The sequence below is a fragment of the Cavia porcellus genome, unplaced genomic scaffold, assembly GCF_034190915.1.
Source record: "Cavia porcellus strain 051 isolate PalLab524CR breed Dunkin Hartley unplaced genomic scaffold, mCavPor4.1 scaffold_21, whole genome shotgun sequence".
Lineage (NCBI taxonomy): Eukaryota > Metazoa > Chordata > Mammalia > Rodentia > Caviidae > Cavia > Cavia porcellus.
In genome coordinates this window covers 5,649,000-5,676,124 of record NW_026947504.1, presented here as the reverse complement: position 1 = coordinate 5,676,124, position 27,125 = coordinate 5,649,000, and the positions used below count along the sequence as shown (strand labels likewise).

Sequence of the window (27,125 nt, the reverse complement as noted above, 5' to 3'; positions counted from 1 at the left end):
CTTTAATGCTACACACTGGCTACTGATGATTCTATGCCATTTAGTGTACTGATCTGGTTTTAACTTTTATTATTTTTATTTCCTGGACATCATTCACATTCTAACTAATGAACAGTCATTTCCCACAATGATTACACACTTTAAGTTACTAATTTTAACTGTAGCCTAAGCTGAGTTATTACGAATATATTTACAACTTCTATAAAACTAAGATTAACCACTCTCTTATCTCTTACGGGTTGAATCCAGATGTCAACACGCCAAGCCCTCAGGTAGTTTTTTTTGGAATGCAAATTACAGGGATGTGATTTAAGTTGGTTGAGCAGTTTTGGGCGTGGATAATGGAAACCCCACTATGGCTGTGGATGGCACCAATCAACAGGCTTGTAGCATGGACAGACTGTAAAGGGGCAGAAACAAGCAGGCTGCTTGCTGCTTCCTGGCAGCTCTACTACCATAGACTGTTTCACCTGTGATGCTCTTCCATGCTGCCCTGCACTGAAGCCAGCCAACTATGGACTACAACCACTACACTGTGAGCTGAAGTAAAAGTTTCCACCTTTAACTTGTGATTGCCAGGCATTTCGTCTCAGCAACAAAAAAAGAATGAGTTATGTATTTGGTTATGCCTCTAAGAAAAATATTTTTACTTTAATCCTCTTGGCTGGGCACATAGCTCAGTGACATAAACGCCTGCCTGACAAGTGCAAGATCCCAAATTCAATTCCTGGTACCAAAACAAAACAAAAACTTATAATCAACTCTTGATTAATAAAGATATGTTCTGGCCTATTTTTTCTATGAAATGTTTAAAGCTAACGGTTTTTTCCTTGTGAATTAGTGTACAAACTGATAGTTAAAATTTTTACCTTGCAATTAGCAATTCTGAGATGAACTGCCAGACACTAGGATTAGTGGAGCTCCCTCTGGTGGTAATAGTGCAGGTGGAAGAGACCTCATAACTCACAGAAACTGGAATGTTATCTTACAGTTAAGATGGTGGTCTTGGCTTTATGGACAAATTGACAAATAGAAACCTGATACTCTCTTTAATGACCTTCCAAACAAAGGCTCCTGAGTTGGAGATTTTAATACAACACATATATTCTGTTCTACAACTTTTTGCCTTGCCAATGTGGTACCTGTGACACATGGAACCAGAAGACACATCCACAAAGACCAGTATCTCGCAGCAGAAGAGCCATCTCTTTCATGTCTCTTTCTTTGCAGCAACATTCCCAGTCATGTAATAAAATCCTTAGTGTATCAATGTACAGAAGTGGCTCACTGGCTCAGTCCAAAACAACTACTAAAGACTAATATAACAAGTAATTATTTAAAAACTCAGTCATGATAAAACAATGAATAACTGTAGAATTGGGAGACAAGATCAAATCAATATAGATAAAAAGTGAAATGACTGTTGTGCTGCCAAATAACATTCTGTTGCAGCCTACTAATTAAGAGCAATTTCGTCAACTGTGATAATGGCCATCATTGTAGCAGCTTACCGCATGCCAGGTACTATCCAAAACACTAATTTACTGATTATAATAATGCTTTGTGTCAGGGTCCATTAATATGCTCTCTTTTCATGTAAAGAAAGGGAACCCCAGTGAGGTCTGATCTGAAGTCACTGGATGCTGTCAATTTACTGGGGAGGTACATTACTGGGGAGGTACAGTCACAGTGCTCTATCATAGGAAAGAGAAATATATATACTTACCAGTTAGACAGCATTCAGTCTACAGTATGATACCTATTCTGCGGTCCTATTCAAAAGTGTCAAACAGGATAAAAAGGGAAATATTCTTTTAGGGACTGCTTTTCATTAAGGACATTCACTGTTGAATAAATTAGCTCAGATTTCAGCAATGAACAATTACATGCCAGATTTGTATATTTCATATCAATGATTGTTAAGTTTATACATTACAAGAAATCTTTACTCCTTACAAGACATTTCTTATGACAATGTCCATACACATTTACAAATATTTGGCAAAAAGGAAGCAAAACATAGTATATATCTTAGACAGTATATAACAAAATATAAATAGTCTATAATGGCATTTAAACCAATATTTATTTGACTTGTTTATGCTGAGGATTAAAAATGGGTCCTCATGCATGGTAAGCATATACTCTACCATTGAGGTGTACTCTCAACCCATATTACAAAAATTATACATATGCTCTGCACAGTTATACTGGGTCCCAACAGGGAAAGTATGTTAATACAAAACACTACAATTTTATGGGATATTTTGTGCACTGTAGGCAGTTGAACCTGCATGCATGTCTGGCCTCTACTAGGTGGCAATAGCAATGGCCCCCCCAACAGCACCAATCACGTATGTCCAGTGTATTCTTAACAGAAAATACTATCATTCATATTGATATACTGGTATATAATGAAATATTTTTAAATGATTTCCAATACTAAAATTTCCATTTTAAAACTCAACATTTATATTATCTGAATTGACAGTTATCCTTCCTTCATAATTAATATCTAACATAATTTGAAGTTTTGTTGGGAAACAAATTTATGAATATCAGCTTTATTCAAATTGTTCAATGACATTTTCCTGCCTACCAAACCTATTCGCCATTTGCTACAATTTGTCAACACATGCATTTGTTTTCCATAAATTAACTTGAAAATGAAAGGTGTTAGGTCTCTCTTGTGTAAATTCTGCAGTACCAAAGGACAGGAAACATCCGAAAGCTTACAAAGTGAATTAGCCATTGTAGGTTTACACTATAATACAAACAGAAAAAACACAATCGTGCAAGAGTACTTTTCACTCATGAACTACACGGGAATTTATAGGGATAAAGGTAAGAAGTCTGCCCTTTCGGATCAACTGTTTTTCTTAAACACAGTGACCTATGGCTCTCAACACCAGCCTCGGTAGCCAAATTTGTTTCAGGCCCAAAGTATATGTAAGGATCCAAGGAGAAAAAACAAGAATGTAATAGACTTTGTGGGGGCTAGGCATGAAGTATCCACATTCTACTGTATAGTTTCAGTATATGGTTCAAAACACAGTACCAGAAGCTAAAAAATGCAAGCTGTGTATCCCATAGAAAATAAATCTTGAAAGACATATAGCCAGTCTCTGCTACAGAAGACTACTGCATGTATGCTCCTTGATGCCAGTGAATGTGCCTTCTCACAAAAAACTCATATTCATTGTATTTTCAGGTTGTCTTCTGTGTCAATTCTCTGATGTTCTGTTGGGTTGGCTTCCAGTAAATTTCTCACATTGATTATATTCACAGGATTTCTTCTATGAGTCCTCTGATGTACAATGAAGGATGACTTATGGAAAAAAGCTTTCTTACATTTTTTACTTTCTAATTGTTTCTCACTTTCATGAGTTATCTGATGCCTGGTGAGGTTTGATTTCTTGTGAAATGCTTTTTCACACTGCTGACATTCATATGGTTTCTCACCTGTGTGAGTTCTCTGATGTATAATGAGGGATGCTTTATGGTAGAAAGTTTTTCCACATTGTTTACATTCAAATCGTTTTTCTGTTTCATGTGTTAGCAGATGCCTGCTGAGATATGACTTCTGGTGAAACGATTTCTCACATTCTTGACATTCATAGGGCTTCTCACCTGTATGAGTTCTCTGGTGTACAGTGAGGTGTGACTTACAGTAGAAAGCCTTACTACATTCTTCGCATGCAAAAGGTTTGTTACCTGTGTGACTTCTCTGATGCACAGTGAGAGATGACTTATGGAGGAAAGTTTTTTTGCATTCTCCACATGCATATGGTTTGTTTCCTGTGTGTGTTCCCTGATGTACAGTGAGGGCTGCCTTATGATTGAATGTTTTTTTACACTCTTTACATTCATATGGTTTCTCACCTCTGTGTGTTCCCTGGTGTGTACTAAGGTGTGACTTCCGGTAAAAGGATTTTCCACATATATTACATGCATAGGGTTTCTCACCTGTATGAGTTCTCTTATGTACAGTGAGGTTAGACTTACGGTTGAATGTTTTCCTGCACTCTTCACATGCATATGGTTTGCCACCTGTATGAATGCCCTGATGTATTGTGAGGTGTGACTTAGAGTAAAAAGTTTTCCTACATTCTTCACATTCATATGGTTTCTCACCTGTGTGAGTTCTCTGATGTATTGTAAGGTCTGATTTACAGTAGAAAGCTTTCTTACATTTTGTACAGTCATAAGGCTTCTCACCTGTATGTGTTCTCTGATGTATAATAAGAGATGATTTATGGTAGAAAGTTTTCCTACATTCTTCACATTCATAAGGTTTCTCACCAGTATGAATTCTCTGATGCCTGTTGAGGTGTGACTTCCGGTAAAAGGCTTTTTCACACATATTACATTCATATGGCTTCTCATTTGTGTGACTTTTCTGGCGCCTGCTAAAGTTTTGCTTCTGGTTAAAGTTTTTTCCACATTCATAATCTTCATAGAGTTTTGCTTCTCTGTTGATTCTGTGATGCGTTTTTTGACAGAAGAACCTCTCATGTTCATTACATCTATAGGTCTCTTCCTCTTCATGTGTTCTCTGGTATTTTTCAACATATAATTTGCTAATGAAAGATTCTCCCAAGTCACTACATTCATAATACTTCTGTCCTTTTTGTATTTTCTCACAGTTAATGAGTTTAGCCCTTTTATATAATGCTGCATGACAAACATTATATTCAACTGATTTCTCCCTTACTTGAGTCATCTCTTCAGAAATTAATGCTACCTTTTCAAAGTCTTTCCCATATTCATTGAATTTATTGAAAGCCTCTCCCACGTGAATCCTTTTATGTGTCAATACTGCTTTCATGTTTAAGGGTTTCCCTTGTCCACAATATTGAAAATGCTTTTGCACACTTTGAACTTTATTTTGCAGATTAAGATCTTCAGGAAGTCGGAAGGAATTGCCAGTTACAGTAAGATCAAAAGGCTCCTCTCCAGTCTGCATCTCATGTGGATCATCAGGGAGAAACACACTTTGCCATATATTAAGTTCCTCAGGCTTCACTTTTGCATAGTTTCTGTTCTTTACATTCAAAACTGAAATATAGTTTGAGTTCACATTAAATGGTTTTCCCATTTCAACCTTCTCCTCAGATGATGTGGTTATAACTTGCCAAAAATGCTTCTCTTGATTTTCATGGGCTGTCTGAATATGACTAGTTAATTTCTGGACATCTAAAATGATATAAAAATAGTAAACTCCATGAAACGTAAGTATTTCTTATGGAATTCAAACAACAGTAAAGAACTGCCACATCCTAATGACATAAGATCTCAAATTAATTTGATTTATGATGTGTACATTTCATACCCAACAAATCCAAGAAATTATATTAAAAGACTACAATATCAAATCATATCACATTGTTTTTATTATTCTGAATTATGGGGAGGTATGTAGAAGGGAGGTATGGGGAGGTAGTTAGGATATTCACCTAATGCCTAACTGTAGGTTTCCACATGATTCTTATCTGTGATGTTTTCTCTATACTTTTCCCACACTGCTTTCTTAAAACAACTGTTTGTATAATCTCATCCTAGTTTGCTTGTCTTTCAGATTTATAATGGCAAAGTTTGCTTGGATTCATTATTTGTAATATTCAGTCTTGGTTGACTTCACTCTTAGCAGAAATACAATTTAAGAAATGTATTTATATCTGTTTTTTTTTCACTTTTCCCTAAGTGTAAATTATCTTTCTTCCCACACAAGAAGACAAACTTCCTCCAAATCCTTAATCTAATTAAACTTATGATTCTCAGAACCATAAAGGTTCAAAAAGCTAAGACTATCTTCCTGTTAGACTAAATTACTTGGTTCTGCCATTAAAATGTACATACTATTGTTGTAATATATTTTTCTGGATACTTCTTGGACAAATTCCCATGGTTCCTGGCACATGTATGCCTGCTTAAGAACAGCTGTTTCAGATGACTTTGGTATTAACAAGTTCAACTTTCTTGTACTCGGATAGAAAATAGGTTTCTTATGCAATCCATCATTTCTCAATGTCTTTCACATAAAAAAGTATACAACCTAACTATGAATTTCATTCCTGAAGAGAAATTACAGCCCTATAACATGAAATCCTTTGTTCACTTGTCCCTCTTACCCAAGATCTTCTGACTGGCCTACAAGTTCAGAATCCCCACCCTCTCCATGCACATATTGCTAGGTACTCCTTTTATTTGCTTAAATTCTGATGCTGTCATATCCTGGGCTTCATACTGTGATTCCTTTCTTGTTTTCTTATCAATTTCCTAGTGACTGCTTAAATAACTATGATTTAAATATTCACATTAGGCTTCTAATTTTCCAATTTGTATCTCCATTATACTCATGATCATTTATGACTCTTGATTTTATATTCACCTGTGTATATATGCTATATTTAGAAATATGTACATCTGAAAATTAAAATCATCATCTTAAAAACTGCTTCCCCCTTCTAAATCTGTCCAATTTGTGGCTCACTTCCCCCCACATCACAATTTCTAAGCAAAAGGAAGTTGTCCTGGGTCACACATAAAATATGTAATTTAGTTAATGTATTAAAAATAACAATGTATCATTTTCTAAAAATTTTTACTAAACAATTTTTATAATGCAGGCTACACATTAGAAATCATTCCTAAAATAAAATGCCATATCCTATTCTTTATCTTATCCTAATAAAACATTCTTTGTGACTTTCATCTAACAACTCAGCACTGTAAGTTGGTTCTACATTATCTTTCAACAAAATGCATTGTATAATTAGTATATATTAATCCTCACGCTGGTGATTTTACCAGGGTCTGTGAGGTAATCAAAACGCAAATGTTGAAAGAACACATTTACCTGAGAGGTAAAAATTAGTATATGAACATGGAAGGTCCAAGAACTCAGAGAAAGGATTGAAGAAAAATGTGTAATATCCATATAAGAGTTGGCTTTTTGACAAATCTAACAAAATATACATGAACAACAAAAAAAAGGAAATAAGATTTATACATGAAAGCCTTTCTTCTAAGCTGTAGAAGGCAAGCCTATAAAGTAACAATACCAGCCTCTGGTACATGAGGAAAAATAGTGCAAACAGCTCTTCTGGGCTAATATCCCTGCCCAGTGTGTATCAACTGACCTGGTAGGCACTGCCTTAGGGCTTCTCCTAACACACATGGCCCAGATCCTTGCTCCAACTTGAAGATCACATCAGGTTTGATACTGCAGTGTCCTGCTCATAGGAAATAATATGAGACATAAATAAATCCCAAAAGGATGATCACACAGATAATGAAATGCATCAAATTAGATGAAGAATTATAAAAACTGATAGATAAAATGATAAATGAGGTTAAAAAAAGACAGATAGATGAAGCAATTACTAGAATAATAAATGGGCTCAAATAAGTTACAAATCAGCTGTCTGAATTAAAGAAGACAATGCAAGATGTGAAAGATGGTGTCAGTAGAACAACAGAAAATGTAGACAATAACCAATCAGAAATCCTAGAAATGAAAACCTCAGTAAGTCAATAAAACACTCAATTTTAGTCTACAGAATGTTACACTCAATATCATTAGAATGCATTCTATTCTAGGATATCATGGATGGTCTCCAAAATATACTACCTTCTATACTGTAAAACAAGTCTCAATGTATACCAAAACTGAAAATAACTTCTTACACTTTATCACATCAAAATGGAATGAAAGGAAAAAAATCAGCAAAAGCCACAGCAACTACACAAAGCACATTAAGTTGAATAATATACTTTTAATCAATGGGCCACTAAAAACATCAAGGGAGAAATTAGTACTTCTAGAAACAAATGATACAGTCATACTATGGTACCCAAATGCTTTGAATCCCATCAAATTTGGTACTCAATGTTATTTTGGTTAAAAAAAAAAAACTTTTCTCTTAGTACTCAATTGTTTGGTACTGGATATACAAGCTTGAACTTGTCAGGGTCAATTGCTTCCTGACTCAGTACCAATTCCAGGAAAAACAATTTGGTACATATCAATTTTGGTTCTCATTCTGTCTCTTAGAAGCATTTGTGCACCAACGTGCAAATATATTTGAGGCACTACAGAGCCTCTGTGGCACAAATGAAAGCCAATTCTAAAAGGAAAGTTTATAGTACGAGTGCCTACATTAGACAAATAGAACAAGTCCAAATAAACTAATGCTGCTTCTTGAGATCCTAGAAAAGCAGGACCCCTAGAAAACCAGTAGAAAAAAAAAATAATAAACATAAGCCTGAAAATTAATCAAATCACACTGTTGGTAGAAATGTAAACTAATACAAAAACTATGACAATAGGGTATGGAAATTCCTCAAAAGACTAAACATCAAAAGTATGACTGATCTAGACTTAGCTATACCAGTCTTGAGCATATTCTTGAAAGAATTCAGGACTACATACATACTAAATGTATACATCCATGCCCATGTTTATTATATCAGTGCAATTCATAACAACTATGCTATGGAAACAGTCTAGATGCCAGTCAACAGCTGAATAAAGAAAACATAGTATATACATACAATAGAGCATTACAGCCATACAGAAAAATAGTATCATTTTATCTGCAGGAAAATCAATGGAACTAGAAACCAATATGTTAAGTGAAGTTAGCCAGATTATGAATGTCAAATATCACATTTTCTTTTATATGAGAAATCTAAAATATAAGTTAATAAATAAACATTTAAGGAAAAAGGGCAGGAGATAAGACTTTCAGAGACAGGGTCAAGGACAAGCTGGAGGAGGGAATGGCAGAGGGAAATAATGAGACTGAAACTGGTTAAGATTTCCTAAAATAATCCCTTTCATTATTTATCATTAACATGCACTTAAAAAGAAAATATTCTATTACAGTAAATATAAGATAGCATATCATTCAGATAAAGGAATTGTAGTACTTCTAAATGATAAAGAAAAAAGTAATTCTTTATATAGAAAACAGAATCCAGAATTCTACAACATCCAAAGACTGCATGAAACACCTTAATATTTGAAGTCTAATACTTAGCCAAGTGTTCTAAAGTTAAAATAGCTGTGATATCGTGAAAAGTACTCTTTAAGTACTCTTGTATCTGCTGCTTTGATCAATGCTGTGTCCTAAGACAGGGATGTTCTCTTTATTCAGCCAGCCACTGAACAGGTAGAGAATGAGTCTCTGTCTGGTCCCTTGCAGCACATCTGTGCCTTGTTCAATTTGCAGCCTATGAAGTCCTAGTTAGAAACAATATTTTAAAGACAACAGGACAAAGGAAAAATAACTCAACAGAGGTATTCATGGAATAAGACAAAAAAGGATAGCAATAAAACAAAATAAAATAATCAGTGGGTTCATAACACCTCATGAAAGTAATATAACTTCAGTATTTTCATGTGTGTGTGGGCTTTGTTTTGTTGTTTTGTTTTGGTTTTGCCTACCTGTGTTCATACACACTGTGCTGAAACACGGGGGGTTTGTCAAAAAAAATTCATGAAAGCTTACTTTTAGGAATGCACACTTTCTCTGCTATAAAAAAAGGATGATCTTAAGGCCTTTATAGGTAAATGGAGGCAACTTGAGAAAGTAAGTAGAAATCTACTGGATGTACTCTTGGTATGGGGGTGTGGCACTGTCCTTTTGTTCTCTAAGTAGTCACTGCTCACTAGGAGGGTTTTTCAATCAGGGTTGGGCTTACAGGGTTCTTTTTATCCAATCAGGTTGGGTCTTCTCAAGGCCTTGTTTAAATAGAGTCTACAGGTAACCAACACCAGTCTGTACCTTCCATTTTTCAATTTCTTTAACTAAACTTTTAAAATCTCTTGTTCTTTTTGCCTGTTTTAGAGTTCAATTAATGAATAAAAATAATGTAATTAAATAGATGTAAGAAAGAAACACAAAGGATAAGGAATGGGGGAGGCAACAGGGAGAAGGGAGGGAAATGAGGAGGACCGAAGGAGAAGAGAGGAGGGAGGAGGAAGAGGAAGAAAAAGAAGAGAAAGAAGAGGAAGAGGAGGAAAAAGAGAAATAGTAGTACTAGTTGTTGTAAATACTCCTTGACCAAAGTGTGGGTTGGTACAGTGTCCTTCCAGGACCTCTGATACTGCAGTCCAGCAGGGATGGGAAGAGTGGCGAGCTGCACCTGGGCCTTTTGTACCCCTTGCTACTCATATGAATGCTAAAATCTACTCTGCCTGTCCTGCCAGGTGAAGTGCTTTGAAGATATGTGGTCCACCTCAAGGCCATATTCACACTAAAGGCCTTTTACCGTGTTTCTTTCTGCATACCCAGAGCCACCACTAAGTAGCCCAAATCAGCTTTGCAACATGTGACCCAGTGAGGTTCCTCTGCTTACTCCAGAGGACCCAGCTCTTGCTCCATGCACCCAATAGCCAACAATCAATAAATGGAAAAGTCTATACAGAGGGGGAGAAAATATTTATAAGCTATTTATCAAATAAGAGATCAATATTCTGAATATATAAGGAGCTCAACTCTAACAGAAAAATAACTCAATTAAAAACAGCAAGCTGGACATGGAGGTACACATGTGTAATCCTAGCTGCCAGGGAGCCTAAGGCAGGAAAATTGAAGTTTAAGAACAGTCTAGATATTTTAGCCAACAATCCCTCAGACAAAGGACTTATATCCAGAACATATAAAGAATTGAAAGATATCAAGTCCCCCAAATTCAAAGACCCTCTCCAAAAATGGGCATTTGGAGATCAACACACAGTTCTCAGATGAAGATATACAAATGGCAAATAAATATATGAAGAAATATTCACTATCACTGGTCATTCAAGAAATGCAAATGAAAACAGCACTGAGATTTCATCTCACCCCAGAAAGACGGGCCACCATCAAGAAATCAACTGATAACAAATGTTGGCGAAGATGTGGGGAGGAAAAGGAACACTTCTTCACTGTTGGTGGGAATGCAGACTGGTGCAGCCATTATGGAAATCAGGATGGAGATTTCTCAAAAAACTAGAATTGGAAATTCCATTCAATCCAGCTATTCCCCTCCTGGGTATTTTCCAGAAAAATTGAAAAGGTCATGTCACAGTGATATATGTGCAGCCATGTTCATAGCAGCACAATTTGTGAAACAACCAAAATATCCATCAACCACAGAGTGGATGAAAAAAAAATGTATTTTCACACAATGGAATACTACTCAGCTATAAAAAGGATGATCTTGAGGCCTTTATAGGTAAATGGAGGCAACTTGAGAATATCTTCATTAGTGAAATAAACAAGACTCACATTAGTAAATATTGTCTCTCTAGTATAAAAAAAAATTAAAAAATGACAGAATAATGGGATCCACAAAGTATAATAGATGTTGTAAAAGTGAAAAGGAAGGAAAGTGCTATAAAGGATATAACAGTATGTATAGTGTGTAAGATAGATGACCATATTACTAAATTTCTGTCAGATCAATGAACAGAAGAGTTCTCACTATCAATGTTTGAGTGTCTAGCCACTTTTTATGCTTTGATTTTGTAACTTTGACAACTATTTTTAGGATGACAATATGTAATGTATCAACTAGTTGATTTTATGATGTTAATTTTTGGGGGGAATTGTGTATTACTCTACTTTTTTCTATTTTTTTTCTTTTCTTTCTTTAAATAAAAAAATTGGAGAAGAAAAAAGAGCAGTCTAGACAATGTAGCAAGTATATCTCAAAAATAAAAAGAGCTAAGAGTGTAGTTCACTGGTAGAGTGATTAACTATCATGAACAAGGCCCTGGGTTCAATCACTAGTACTAGCCAGATCAAGACAAACGAAAAACAAAAAAGCCAAGGATTTAGCTCAGTGGCACAGCACCTGCCCGGCAAACATGAGGTCATGAGTTCGATCCTCTGTACTCTGCCCCCTAAAAAGACCCTGGGCAAATGGTGTGGGAGTCAGCCCTGAAAATGTGTATATAACACACTTTACTTCTAGACTGTAATGTAGCCTGTCCTGATGGGTCTCCTAAAGAGTCAGCTGTTAGTAAGACTCTGAAGATAGAACATAGCACAAGTTGGTGGAAGGCCATGGCTTTCCAGCTACAGGCTATGGGAAATGTTTTCTGTACTGTTTCCTATGCTGTCCCTAATACTATCAGCTCAGCTATCCCCAACACCATCATCTCAAATGAAACATATACTTTCCTTGAACTATCTTTTGAATTTCTTTTTCATAAATGCCTTTTGTTCTCAATTAGTATAGAACGTCACTGTATTTAAGACACTGTGCTCCTTTAATAAACTGAGTGGTCATAAGCCTCTCCTCACGTCACGAGTCTTCTTTTACTGGGTAACATAAGTCATCGGACAGTTAGCACCATCATCTCCAGTTGATACAAGAGCTCAGTTATTAATTGGGGAAATACAAATCGTCTATTAACCGTTTTCAAAAGAAGACATATAGACTTCCTTGAATTATATAAACAACTGTTTAATGTCCCTAATCACTAAGGAAAAGTAAATCAAACCCATGACATATTGCATTGCCATGAGGGTAGTTATCATCAAAATGAAAACAAATGCTGGCAAGGAGGCAAAGAATTCAATGCTTTCCTGCACTATTGGTAGACATGTAAAATATATAGCCACTATAAAATATAGGACAAAAGAACCAGAACAGTTATCCCATATATATATTCACTCAAAGGAAATTAATCCTGTGTTTTGAAGAGAAATCTGTACTTTCACATTTACTGTAGCACTATTTACAAAATCCATGCTGTAAAATAACCTAGGTGTCCATCAACTGATAAATGGATAAAGAAAATATGGTAAGGGGCCAGAGGTATAGCTCAGTGGCACAGCACCTGTCTGGCAAGTGCAAGGTCCTGAGTTCAATTCCTGGTACCAAACAAAACAAAACAAAATAAAATGTGGTGTGTATACCCATGGAAATATTACTGAGCCATTTTTTAAAAACAAGGAAAATTCTTTCATTTGAAGCAAATTCTTTCATTATGTTAAGTGAAGCAAGTGCCAGGCACAGAAAGACAAACACCGCAATATTTTCCACTTCTGTGTGCAAGTTAAACTGAATCTCAGAGAAACAGAGAATAAAACATCGGTTAGTGGCTCCTAGGAAACATGTAGGGAGAGGACAGGATGGAGAGAAGATGGTTAATGCATACACAGGTGTAGCTAGATAGGAGCAAGAACTTCTAATGTTCTACAGTATAATTTAACTAGCAATATTTGAATATTCCAAAAAACTAGTAGACAGGATTTCACTGATTCCAGTACAAACCAGTGATACATATGCAAAAGACTTTTCGATTACCCTGATTTAATCAACATACTTATATACATGTATTGAAAGCCATGCTCTACTCTATAAATGCACAAATGATATGTGACAGCTAAAAATACATAGCATTAAAACTCAAACAAGGTTCCTACATTTACTAATCAAAAAGAAAGTAACTGCTACTCAAGAGTTATGAGGGGAAGGGGTTCACTCACCCAAAGCCACCAGATTACTGTAGGTTTCCAGCATCACTTCTTTGTAGAGGTTCCTCTGGGCATCACTGAGGTCCTTCCACTCCTCCCAGGTGAAGTCCACAGACACATCATCAAATGACACCAGGCCCTATAAAGGAACATTTCTCATCAACCCAAATCTTCAGCACTGGGCCAAAAGAACAGGAATGTGAGATTAGCTCTTCTAGAGGAACCTGTGTCTCACATGTATTTTTTTAAGATGCAGCTTAATTTGTACTCCACAAAAGAAAAAAAAAATCAAAAATATCTGCCTCTGTACTTCTTTAGTATTCAAAAATAATCCCAGCACTCATTTGGGCTACAGGTGACTTAGCAAGGACCCTCGCTAGAAAGAAAAATTTAAAAAGGGCTGGAGACGTAGGTTAATACAATGGTTCGGGGTTGAATCCCCAGAACCCAACCCTCCCCCAAAACCAATCTATTACAGAACTTCTTTTATAGATTTGTTTGTCTGTTTGTTTGAGAAGTGACACTAAGTAGTTCAGGATAACCTTGAGCTCACCATGTAGCTCTGGCTGGCCTTGAACTCACAGTGATTCTCCTGGCTAAGCTTACAGAGGGCTAGGACTAGAGGAATGCACCACCACACCCAGCTCTGCTTTATACACTTAGAACCATTCCGTTCCTAGCAAGAACAAGATAAAAAAAACACTCTGCTTCTAAAAAAAGCTAACAATCTAGTGTAAATATTTAAACATAAACACACACTGGAAATAATGCATTCAAAACCTATGACATCTGTTCAATGTATAAAAAAGCACTAATGAGGCAGGAAAAAAACGGAGCTGTGGGTCACAGATACAGCTCAGCTGGCACAGCACCTACGTAGCAAGTGGAAGGTCATGAGTTCGATCCTGGTACCAAAATAACCCAAACAACAAACAAAGCTTGTGTTACCAGGTTGTGCTGAAATGACAGTCTTCTACATGAATATGTTGTCATGAATATGACACAACTGAAGTGGTGAAAGCACAAAAAATATATCACAGGTTGTGTGTGTTCTTGGGATAAGATAAATATGAAAGCAGTAAACATATTCAATCACTGATAATCTAGTGCTTTTACATTTAAATACCAGCTAATTTAAACAACTTAATCTTCAAGTATCCTCCATTACAGGTAAATTCTAAATTACAGTTATGGGCATGCTTCTACTTCCTTTCTAAATCCAAAACAATTTCTAGTACCCATCTAGAATATTACCCACTTCCTAAGACAGAAGGTAAATAATAAGGGCCAATACAAAGTGGTAAATTACTTGAACAGATAAGTAATTTGAAAGTCATCCTATGAAAGGAGAGTGGTGTAAGATTTAAGAGAGAGTCTTTTAAAGGGGAAGAAACCAAAGTAATACATTACTGCTTATATTAGGCAATACAGCATGTGAGGCACTGCTCCAGATAGACTGCTTCATGCTTTGAAGATTAAGGGGCAGAGAAAGATGCCTCTGTCCTGGTTTAGGGACACAACACCACTGTCTAGCACAGGCACAGACTGGGGAACAGTTATACAAGAAAGACTCAGCAGTAGACAACTATACATGTATTAGTGTAGTCAACATGCAAGAATGTAAATATATGATAACCACCTGTGTAAAAGAGTTAAACAGTAAGGACACAGGCTGCTTTCTTGCTGCTTTCAGCCTTTGGAATTAATGTCTGTCCCATGTGCATTCTTTTTCCTGAGGACCTTAAGATACCAAAGTACCTCTTCAGGCCTCCAGCCACAACACAGTATTAAAAACACAAAATAGGGAACTTATCCTAGGAAGAGAGAAAAAAAAGCAAGACTACAATTTGATACTAATTGGTTGTGTTTAGGTTGAAAATGGAAGTCTACTTCCAAATTGTTTGCACGGGTTCAAACTTGTGCTATAATCTAAAATTGGGGGAGATGCCAATGAACACAATGGACAGAAGTTAAATCGATCTTACACACAGTGTTTGAAATTTCTGTGATCAAGTGTGCAGGAAAACCAAACAGGTACTAAAATATATGAGCTAGAGCTCAGCAGGAAGATTTAGGCTGAAGATTAAGAAGCAGCAGAACCTCCATGGTCAGTGAAACCATCTCAGTGATAAAAAACAGCTCAAAAGAATCTACAAGATTGAAAGAAAAATAAAAACAAGTACGGAATGTGACAAAATAGTAATTTTCAGTTTGAGGAATAGAAAAAGATCACGAGAACAGATATAGACTTTAATATTTATTCTTGGAATAAAGAAAAGTTCAATATTAAGAAATTAGTGCACTTCATTATATCACAGAGCCATGAAAAAATCCTATAATTATCCACATAAACATGAAGACAGCATTTTTTATAATGTTACCTATCTGTAATAAAAGCCTTCAAAAAAAGAATTCAGGGAATCTTTTCTTAACATGATAAAATGTACGTCTCCTATCCCAAAGACAAGATGGCAGCTAAAGAGTAAAGATAGAGGTATAAAAGATGCACTAGACAGAGGTACTAGTCAATCCCAATGAAAAGAATGAAAAAGGAGAAATATTATGATTTGCATGTAATTGCATCTCAAAACTACTCCAAATAATTCAGTAAGTTAATAAACAATTAAAATAACAATGTTAAATTCATATATACAAGAACATTCATTTAATAACAAAAACACCAAAAAATAACAACTGGAAATACACTTAACAACAGAAATATCGCAGGCTGAGGATGTGACTCATTGGTAGCACTCTTGCCTTGCACACACAAGGCTTTTGGTTTGATCTCCAGCACTCAAAATAAATAAATAGATAAATAAGTGAATAAAATCTTCTGTATTGAAGGCAGAGAGTGAAGAAAGCAAAAAAGAATAAGCAAACAAAAAGGCTACGATTAATACTCCATCATAAAGATATCATCAGCAAACTCATGTAACAATCTTAATGAAAACATCACATTCGAGTGCCATCAGTTCAAGAGGCTGGGTGGCCTGGAGTGAGTTTCCACGCACCATCCCCCAAGCCCAGCTAGCTTGGGATCCTCAATCAGCCCTGGATAGAGAATTTCACTGCGTCCTGTTGCACTGGACCAGCTTGGCAGGTCTTGAACTGGCCTGTACAGGTCTCACTGCTCCCTGCCAGGCTTGGCAGACTCTGGAGTTCTGGGCCTACCAATGCCATTGGTTCCAGAGGCTGGGCGGCCTGGGGTACGTGTCCCCGCACCATCCCAGGAGCCCAGCTAGTTTGGGACACTCGTTCGGCCCCAGACAGGGAATTTCGCAGCTTCCTGTTGCACTGGACCAGCTCAGCCGGTCTTGAACCGGCCTATACAGGTCTCGCCGCTCCCTACCGGGTTTGGCAACTCTGGAGTTCTGGGTTTGCCAGTGCCATCGGTTCCGGAGGCTGGGTGGCCTGGGGTAAGTGTCATCGCAATATCCCCTGAGCCCAGCTAGTTTGGGATACTCGCTCGGCACCGAACAGCAAATTTCATGGCTTCCTGTTGCACTGGACAAGCTCGGCCAGCTCTGAGCCAGCCTGCCTCAGCCCCAGTGACCCTTTCTCAATCCAGGGAACTAAGTGCCCAGAGTCCCAGGAGCTTAGGGCATAGAAGAGGATTTCCAACAGGCCCTGGGAAAGTCTTGGAATAACACTTGAAACACAGAAATATACGAAAACGACAAAACGAAAGACCAAATTACAATCTCAAACCTCCAGCTCATGCGAAAAAACCTTAGGAGCTATGTACATAAGAATATATATGCCATACACCAGAAATATCAGACATAATATCAACTGAAATAAAGAAGCAATCCGGGAAGCTTTAAAGGAATTCAAACTAGAAATAATCTCCTAGATAAAAGAAGAAATCATAAAAGAAATGGGAGATGCTGAACATATCTAAAGAAGACACAGTTAAAAAACTGGAGGAACTAAACAAAAAGATAGACTGCCTAGATGAACAATAAAAGAAACAAACGATACAAAAAGCAGATGCAAAGAGATATACAGGAAATCAAAACTTCCATTGAGAGTTGTAAAAACCACCTCAATGAAAGTGAAGATAGAATTTCAGACCTCGAAGACAAGATTGCAGCTAGCGAACAGGAAAGGAAAGATCTTTTAAAAATAACAAGAAATCAGGAAATAACAATTCAACAGCTGCAAGATGATGCAAAGAAAAACAACGTAAGATTGATAGGGATAAGTGAAAAAGAAGGGGACAACATAAAGGATGTCAAGAGGATATTTAGAGAAGTAATAGCTGAAAATTTTGCAAACATGAGATTGGAAACTGATATCAGGATCAGTGAAGTATACAGAACTCCAAATAGCCATAACCAAAAAAATAGAATATTAAAAGCTGTCAGAGAAAAAAGACATATCACCTATAAAGGAAAGCCTATCAGAACTATAACAGACTTCTCAACACAAACAATAAAGTCAAGAAGAGCATGGAGTGAAGTATTTCAGATCCTAAAGGAAAATGATTTCCAGCATAGACTGATGTATTCTGCAAAGCTGTTCTTCAAAATCAATGGGAGAAATAAGATACTTCTATGACAAAGAACAGCTGAAAAACTTCATGATCACCAAGCCAATGCTGCAAAGAATACTGAAAGACAGTTTAGATACACTTAGGGAAAAACCACGAAGCAAAGCAGACAATTAAACAGAACAGAAAGATAAAGACGCAACAGCAGAAAGATAACATGTCAAAAATAAACCAACATATAAACAGTTATAACCATTAATGTAAATGGTCTCAATGCACCAATTAAAAGAAACAGACTGGCAGAATGGATCAAGAAACAAAATCCAATCATATGCTGTCTACAAGAAACCTATCTAACCCAAAAGGATACTCACAGACTGAAAGTCAAAGGATGGAAAACAATACTTCACGGAACGAGTACCTAAAAAAAAAGCAGGGGTAGCTATTCTGTTTGCAGGCAATGTGAATTTTAAACCAATAATGATCAAAAGAGATAAAGAAGGTCACCACATACTGGTTAGGGGAAAACTTCAAGAGGAAGAGATAACAATCTTAAATACACATACACCAAATTCCAGAGCACCCAGTTATATAAAACAAGTACTAACAGAAATGAAAAACCAAATTAGCAGTAAAACAATTATAACAGGATACCTTAACACACCATTGACACCAAGGGACAGATCAACCAAAAAGAAAAGCAGCAAAGAAATAACACAACTGAATCACACCTGTGAACAAATGGACTTCATTGACATATACAGAGTGTTCCATCTAAGCAGAACAGAATACACATTCTTCTCAGCAGTACGTGGCTCATTCTCTAAAACAGACCATATATTAAGTTGCATATTTAAATAAATGCAAGAATTGAAATTATCCCTTACATGTTATTGGATCATAGTGCTATGAAATTGGAAATTAATGATAAAAGATTCTGCAAAAATCCCACAAACACATGCAAACTGAATAACACACTCTTGAGTAATCAGTAGGTCACAGGGAAATTAAATAAGAAATTAAAAATACCTACAAGCAAATGAAAATACAAACAAAACTTACCACAATCTGTGGGATGCAATGAATACAGTCCTCAAAGGAAAATTTATAGCACTGAGTTCACACATCAGGAAAACAGAACGAATACAAATAAATAACCTGATGTTACACCTCAAACATCTAGAAAAAGAAGAGCAAGTCAAGCCCAAAGCCAAAGAAGAGAAAAAATTATAAAAATCAGAGCAGAAATCAATGCAACAGAGACTAACAAAACAATCCAAAGAACCAATGAATCAGAGTTGGTTCTTTGAAAGAATTTATAAAATTGATAAGCCCCTAGCCAACTTTATTAAAAAAAAGGGAAGAAAAAGCACAAATTCATGCAATAAGAAATGAAAAAGGTGAAATCACTACAGACTCCATAGAAATACAGAAGATCATCAAAACCTATTTAGAAAACCTCTACTATCATAAGTTTGATAACACAGAAGAAATAGACAGATTCCTAGAAACATATGAAGTACTAAAACTAGGTCAAGAAGATGTAAAACTGCTGAATAACCCAATTTCTATTAATGAAATTGAAAATGTAATTAAGTCCTAACCTACAAAGAAGAGCCCAGGCCCAGTCGGAGTCACTGCAGAATTCTATCAGAAGTACAAAGAAGACTTAATGCCAACATTCCTCAAACTCTTCAATGAAATTGAAAGGGAAGCAATCCTTCCTAAGTCATTCCTGGAAGCAAATATTACTCTAGGTACCAAAACCTGAGAAAGACCCAACTAAAAAAAGAGAACTACAGACCAATCTCCATAGTGAACACAGATGCAAAAATCTTCAATAAAATATTGGCAAATAGGATGCAGCAAATCATCAAGAATATTATATACCATGACCAAGTAGGATTTATCCCAGGCATGCAGGGATGGTTCAACATATATAAATCAATAAATGTAATCCACCATATCAATAAAACCAAAAGTAAGAATCCCATCTATAGAAATGATCATTTCTATAGATGCAGAAAAAGCTTTTGATAAGGTCCAATGTTCATTTATGCTAAGAACCATACAGAAAATTGGAATAGATGGTCTTTACCTCAATATAATAAAGGCCATCTATGACAAACCAACAGCCAGTATCATACTAAATGATCAAAAATTGAAGGCCTTTACTTTAAAATCAGGCACAAGACAAAGATGTCCCTTATCACTGCTCCGATTTAATATAGTACTGGAAATACTAGCCAGAGCAATTAGACAAGAGAGAGAAATAAAAGGGGTAAAGATAGGAAAAGAAGACGTTAAATTACCATTATTTGCAGATGACATGATACTCTACATAGAAGACCCCCAAAACTCCATTGAAACACTTTTTAAATATAATAAATAAATTCAGCAATGTAGCTGGATACAAAATCAATACTCAAAAATGAATAGCATTCCTATACACTAAGAACAAAATCACTGACAGAGAAATAAGAGAAACCACACCCTTCCCACTAGCAACCAAAAAAATGAAATATTTAGGAATTACTCTCACAAAAGAAGTGAAAGATCTATACAGGGAAAATTGTAATACACTGAAAAAAGAAATTAAAGAGGATCTCAGAAAGTGGAAAGACATCCCTTGCTCATGGATAGGAAGAATAAATATTGTGAAAATGGCCATTCTCCCAAAAGTGTTCAATGCAATCCCAATAAAAATACCATCAACATACCTCATAGATCTCGAGAAATCACTCCTAAAATTCATCTGGAGCAAGAGACCCAGAAGAGCAAAGACAGTTCTAAGTAGCAAAGGCAAGGCAGGAGGCATCACAATCCCTGACTTGAAGTTATACTACAACCTACTGTAACAAAATCAACATGGTACTGGAACCAAAACAGAGCCGAAGATCAATGGAATAGATTAGAAGATACAACCACAACTACAAACACACTCAACCACCTTATCTTTGATAAAGGGGCCAAACATGTTTACTGGGAGAAGGACAGTCTCTTTAATAAATGGTGTTGGAAAAACTGGCTCTCCATATGCTAAAAACTAAAACTAGACCCATGCCTATCACCATGTACTAAATTAAAATCTAAATGGATCAAAGATCTGAATATTAAAACAGAAACACAAAATCTATTGGATGACAAATTGGGTTAAAAACCTTGAAGACATAGGGGTAAGTACAGAATTCATGAACAGGACTCAAACTTCCCAGAATTAATAACCAGGATCACATCTTATTAAAGAGTTTCTGCATGTCAAAAGAAATCTCCAGCATAGTGAAAAGAAAACCCACAATTGGGAAAAAATCTTAGTGAACTGTCCCTGAAACAAAGGACTTCCTTTAAAAAAAATGAGACCCCCAAAATTCAAAGGTCCAATCCAAAAATGGGCACCTGAGATGAATACACAATTCTCAGATGAAGAAATACAAATGGCAAATAAATACATGAAAAAATGATCTTCATTACTCATTAGAGAAATGCAAATTAAAACCACATTGAGATTCCATCTCCCTCCTGAAAGAATGGCCAGGATCAAGAAAACTACCAACAACAAATGCTGGAAGGGCTGTGGGGAAAAAGGAACTATCCTGCACTGTTGGTGGGAGTGTAGACTGATGCAACCACTGTGGAGGTCAGTCTGGAGATTTCTCAAAAAGCTGGGATTGAAGTCCCATTCGACCCAGCTATTCCACTTCTAGGCATATTCCCAGAACTGAAAACATCATACCACAGTGATATATGTGCACCTATGTTTATAGCAGCACAATTGTAATAGCCAGATCTTGGAAACAACCTAAGTGTCCATTAACTGCGCAATGGATAAAAAAGTTGTGGTATTTTTAGACACAGCTATAAAGAAGGATCACATTGAGATATTTATAAATAAATGGGCACAGCTTGAGACCATACTCATAAGTGAAATAAAGCACACTCACATGTATGAATACCGAATAGTTTCCCTAGTGTAAGGAATGATACAAATACAAAAAAGTATGTGGTAATCATGATTCCCCATTATATTGGTTTGAAGCCTTATAATGTTCTCATTAATTGGAATGGTTTTATTCTGGGTTGTTTGATTTTATTGTCTGTGATAGTATGAACACCTCTTTTGAAGAAAACAAGTCATCATAATAACTAGTGCTGATTTAGTATCATCTGTTGTTCTTCTGTTGATGTTCTTCCCATCAAGCTGTTGTTCTTCTGTCTCCATTGGTTTTATCATGTTGCACCTTATTGGATTTTATTATATGTGATAATATAAACAAAATTTTTTATAGGCAAAGAGATAATATAGAAACCATTGTTCATTTTCTGTTAGCTGGTTCTAAATACCTTGTAATACTTTCATCCTTTTAAATGGTTTCACACTGTCTTGATGTTTGATGCTATCGTGTATGAAGTTATACTTAAATATTTCATGGAAAGAGACATTATGGTAACTACTGTTATGTCAGGTTATCTTGTGGTGAAACACTATGTTGCTTGAATTGTTTTGTTTTAACCTGTTGTTATGTTATGTCCTCTTTTATCTCAATCTATCCTTTTCCCTTTTTATAAAATTTTTATTATTTTTTTAATTAAGGGAAAAAATAAATTTAAAAAATAGCAGGATATATTATAGTAACTTTTTTGTTTTCCTATTAACTCAGTTTGAACCCCTGTATTACTCTCACCATCTTGTATTGAGTGATTTTACTCTTCTCTGTTTTGTTTGGTAGTATCAAGTTTGAGAGTATAGGCAAGTACTTTGAAGGCAATAAGATTCACTATGATGCCCATTCTGGTTTGACTATTATCTTCTTTTGAAGTCCTGTAAGGTCTCCAATGTTTAGGTTTTATTGGTTTTGTTCTGTACTGTTTTGTTCAATTTTATTATACCTGATGATAGAGGCATTGTTGATTACCTTGTATTCTGTTTTTACATCATGTACTATGTCCATTCTTTGTTTTGGCTGACTGCTTTGTTTTGTCACATTTGGTTCTACTATCTTCCAAAAAAAGTAATAAGAACTGTGGGAGTAATAAAACCCAAAATGTGTAATTGTTATTGTAAAAAAGAGAGGAAAAGAAAGTGCTCTAAAGGATATAACTGCATATATATTTAAGCGTGTAAGATAGAAAACCATATTACTAAGTTTTTGTTGGATCACTGAACACAAGTTTTTGCAGTCTCACTGTTTGAATGTCCACTTTGTATGCTTTAATTTTGAACAACTATTTAATCTTGAACAACTATTTTCTAAGATGACAATATGTAATCTGTTAACTAGTGATTTCTTACTGTTTATTTTTTTGAAATTCTGTATTACTTGTACCCTTTTACTGTTTTGTCTTGTTTTTTTCTCTTTAAATACTAAAAACAATGAAAGAATTAGTTTTTTCATAAAATAGTATTTTAAGTGAAGACATGGAATAGGATAACATGATGGCAGTGCACATTTCTAGTGAAAGACTTGTAATGCAGAACATATGGGGTACTACATATTTCTAAGGAGAAAATAAGACATCCCAAAAGACACAAGAATAGCTGAGAGATTTCAGAGAAGTCATTCCCATGACAAAGATAAATGTGGCTGACGGTATAGCTCAGCAGAAGAGCAATTGCTTAGCATCCACAAATCTGTGTTGGATCCCCAGAATCACAAAAATAAAACAAAATAAACCAATCAATTACCAATCTATTACAAATCTAATCTACCAATTAGAGAGGTTAAAATTAAAGCCTCAAAATACTATTGCATACTTATCAGAAATGTAAAGACAATCACAACAACAAAATAAACATTAATAATCACAAATATGTTAACTGACTGGAATTGTTAGACATTGACGATAACAATGTAAATAAATTAGTAGAGTACTCTGGAAAATGGTTTGGTAGTTAACTTCCCAGGCATTCTATATGAATTCTACAGCAATTTTACTCCTAATCAGAACACAAATTCACCGAAAATTCTACAAGAATGCTCTGATCACAAGTTGGAACACAAAAATAGATACTGCTAGGGAAAATAGGCAGTATATTAGTACAAATAGGGCATGAAGAAGTTTGCTAGGCACTACTAATATTCCATTTCTTTATATAGGTGTTAGCCTTATGATGTATTCCTTCTGTGATAATTTATTGACCTTTACAATATTGAGGTCGATTTTTTTTTAACTCAATGAAATCAAACTTACCAAATAAACACTGGTGGGGAAAAACAGGAGAGACTATAAAAGGCCACCAGGCAAAACTTTAGTGTACTTAAAATGCTAATTATGTAGACTGGTTTCACTGATGTACATGAGATAAAAAGATATACCATATATATATGCAGATTATTTCAGTATACCTCAATAAAAGTGTAAAAAAGTAAAAGACAAGGTGCACTAACACATGAAGTTAAAAAGAAATAATTTTAAATATGTAAAGTAAAACAGATTAAGAGTTCACTAACTGGGGCTGGGGATTTCGCTCAGCGGCATAAGTGCCTGCCGTGTAAGCAGGTGGTTGTGATTTCGATCCCTGGTACCGATAAAAAACGAAAAAGACAAAAAAAAAAAAAAAAGAGTTCACTAACTAATTATCTGTCTCAATAATCCAGAAAAGGCAAAGTTTCTAAAAGAAGTAAAAGCAAAATTAAAACATATTGAAAGTGAACATACCACTAAGAGTATTGGGCTGGGGATTTAGCTCAGGTGCAAGTGTGAGGTCGTGAGTTCAATCCCTAGTACCACTGAGAGAAAAAAAAACAAAACACCAGAACCACTGAGAGTATCAGAAAATGCTGGTTCTTTTAAAAGATTAATAAAAATGCTCTGGTAAATTTGTAAATTATGTATTATTTATCTGTTACTGATCGTAACGTGTGTATACACACAGTCATGCCTCCCTTTCATGAGGATACATTCTGGGAAATGAATCTTTAGATGATCCCCACACTTTACTATGCTACTTACACATTTCTGGACAGCACAGGCTCCAAGGACCTGGGCCATACCTTATGGCCACCTCTATATATGAAGTTCATAACTGGCCAAAATGTCATTCTGCAGCATATGGCCATGTTATAAAGCTACAACAATCAGTGTAGACCTGGCAAAGATTTGAATAATTAAAATTGCGGAATTAGAGACAGAACTCTTAAAGAGATCATTTTAAGTATCTTTTCTGAGACTGCAGAAAAACAGAAAAAGATTTCCCTTTCCCATGGAAGCTGCTGGGAAACTGGAGTACCTGTGAGGAAAAAAAAAAAGCTATTGAACCTAAAGCAAACCACAACTATTCAAATGTTATAGGAAAAGGAGTTACTTTAAAACTGGCTTTTGTCCTCACTGAAAGTGCTTAGTCCATATGTGAGGGAGTTTCTCAATTACACATATTATATGAGTAGATTTTTTTATAAAAGTCACTACAAAGCCCATTTTTCCTCAAATTAATCTGCACTACTACCCCATCAAAATTTCAATATACTTAATGTTTAATGCAAGGTACTAAAAAAATTCTAAAATTCATCTACAAGGTTAAATATAAATATATATTAAATTAGCCAAGAAATTTCTAAATTATAAGAGCAACAGCAGTACCTATCATTATCTGACACTAAAATATATCATGAAATATAATTCATAGCCGTGATGACCCAAAAAATTCACAAAATGAATAAAATCAACATACTACTCTATACGGATGGTTCCTTAGGAGCAACAAAAGGGCTCATATAATTCAAAGATCTCAAGAATAACATTAAATGTAAATGCATTAAACAACCTAATCAAACAATGCTGGGCATAGGAGTACATCTCAGAGAATACACAGGGCAAGAATATGTAAGGCCATGGGTTTAGTCTCCAGCACTGTTTAAGCAGATCTTAAGGATGACACTGTTGAATATTGAAAACACAGCAGTGTAAGGGGTTCCTGGCTCTCCAACAGTCTACTGACACAATGAATAATCACCTTTTCATGTTTCAAGTCATAAATCTGTTGAGAAATTTTTAAACACTGGGCAACAGAGAAAACAGATCAAATGAATAGGAAAATTTAGGACCCACTTGGACATAAATCCTGACTTGGAGAATGGATGTATCATATAATTGCTAAAGAATACCAAACACAACACCTAACATCACACTGAGCGGGAAGACGAAAGCCATACCTAAAGTAACCAACTCTAAAGTTCCCTGTGCTTTGTATCTTCACACCTAGGCCTGGGAGAGGAAGGAAAAAGGCAGGCCCAAGGCCACAAAACAAAATGGTGGCTTTTTGCGATCACACAAGTACCCTGACAGACGTCACCCCTAGCGTCAGGGAAGATAAAGGGATTAAAACTCAAGAGGTCCCATTTTCGCCCTGGAAAGGATCCGTCAGCACCCAGTGCCAACTGTTGCTGCCTGCATTAGGGAGTTACCTACCCTCCGCTACCAGACTCCAGCGATAGCTCTGGATCGGCCAGTTCTCCCTGGAAGGAGTGTGGCCGGGCCCTGAGTGTCTCAGCTCTAACCTCTCCCACTCCAGGCACAAGTCCTAATCCCCACGTTCTAGGAGCAGGAGGACTGAGCTTGTACAAATCTCCCGATGCCACGGAGAGCCCCACCCGCAGCCTAAGCGGCCGAGAGTAGTGTCACAGCCCGAGAGGACCCGGGACTCTGGCAGTGGCAGCCAGAATGGGACCCAAGGCCCTGGCATCCGCAGGGCTCAGCTGTCACAACTGAAGGGAAGCGAAGGGCAGCCGTCTGCAGCTAAAGGAAACCCAGGGCCCGGAAGCCCACAGCCTGAGGGGTCTGGGGCCCAGGTGTGCAGAGGACACCGAACCCAGCAGACTCCCGAGCGGATATCGGGGGCCCACTGCCAGTTCCCACGGGTTCCAAGCCGCCTCCCTCGCTGGTCTCAAGACTCCAGGCCGCGAACTCACCATTTCCGGTTTCCGATATTTCCACACCTTCCCAGCGGATCTCCGACCCCCGCAGGTCACCGGAGACAAGGGCTGCGAGGTAGCGATCTAGACCTCCCGGCCCCAGGCGCACCAGACCCCAAAATGGCGGGCTGTAAGCGAGAGGGACTGCCTCATTGTGGAAGTCCCACCTTTCGAGCTGTGTGTCTCAGCGAACAGGTCTCATTCCCTGCTTCTGATTGGGCAACTCTTTGGGCTCCGCCCCCT

General features: G+C 36.5%; 1 protein-coding gene across 2 annotated transcripts; it reads right to left on the bottom strand.

Annotated features, from left to right (window-relative positions):
- Positions 1–29: 29 nt before the first annotated feature.
- On the bottom strand, positions 30–27,081 carry LOC100729486 (zinc finger protein 39). 2 transcript variants are annotated; one of them, XM_003477141.5, is made up of 4 exons: positions 26,880–27,081; positions 13,491–13,617; positions 7,143–7,235; positions 30–5,196 (listed from the first exon to the last, which is right to left on the bottom strand). In XM_003477141.5, the coding sequence occupies exons 1-4, from the start codon at positions 26,880–26,882 to the stop codon at positions 3,197–3,199; spliced, it is 2,223 nt and encodes a 740-aa protein (XP_003477189.2). In that variant the 5' UTR covers positions 26,883–27,081; the 3' UTR covers positions 30–3,196. The 2 variants fall into 2 exon arrangements, with proteins under 2 accessions (XP_003477189.2, XP_063088895.1); XM_063232825.1 differs by lacking the exon at positions 7,143–7,235.
- Between the last annotated feature and the right edge of the window lie 44 nt (positions 27,082–27,125).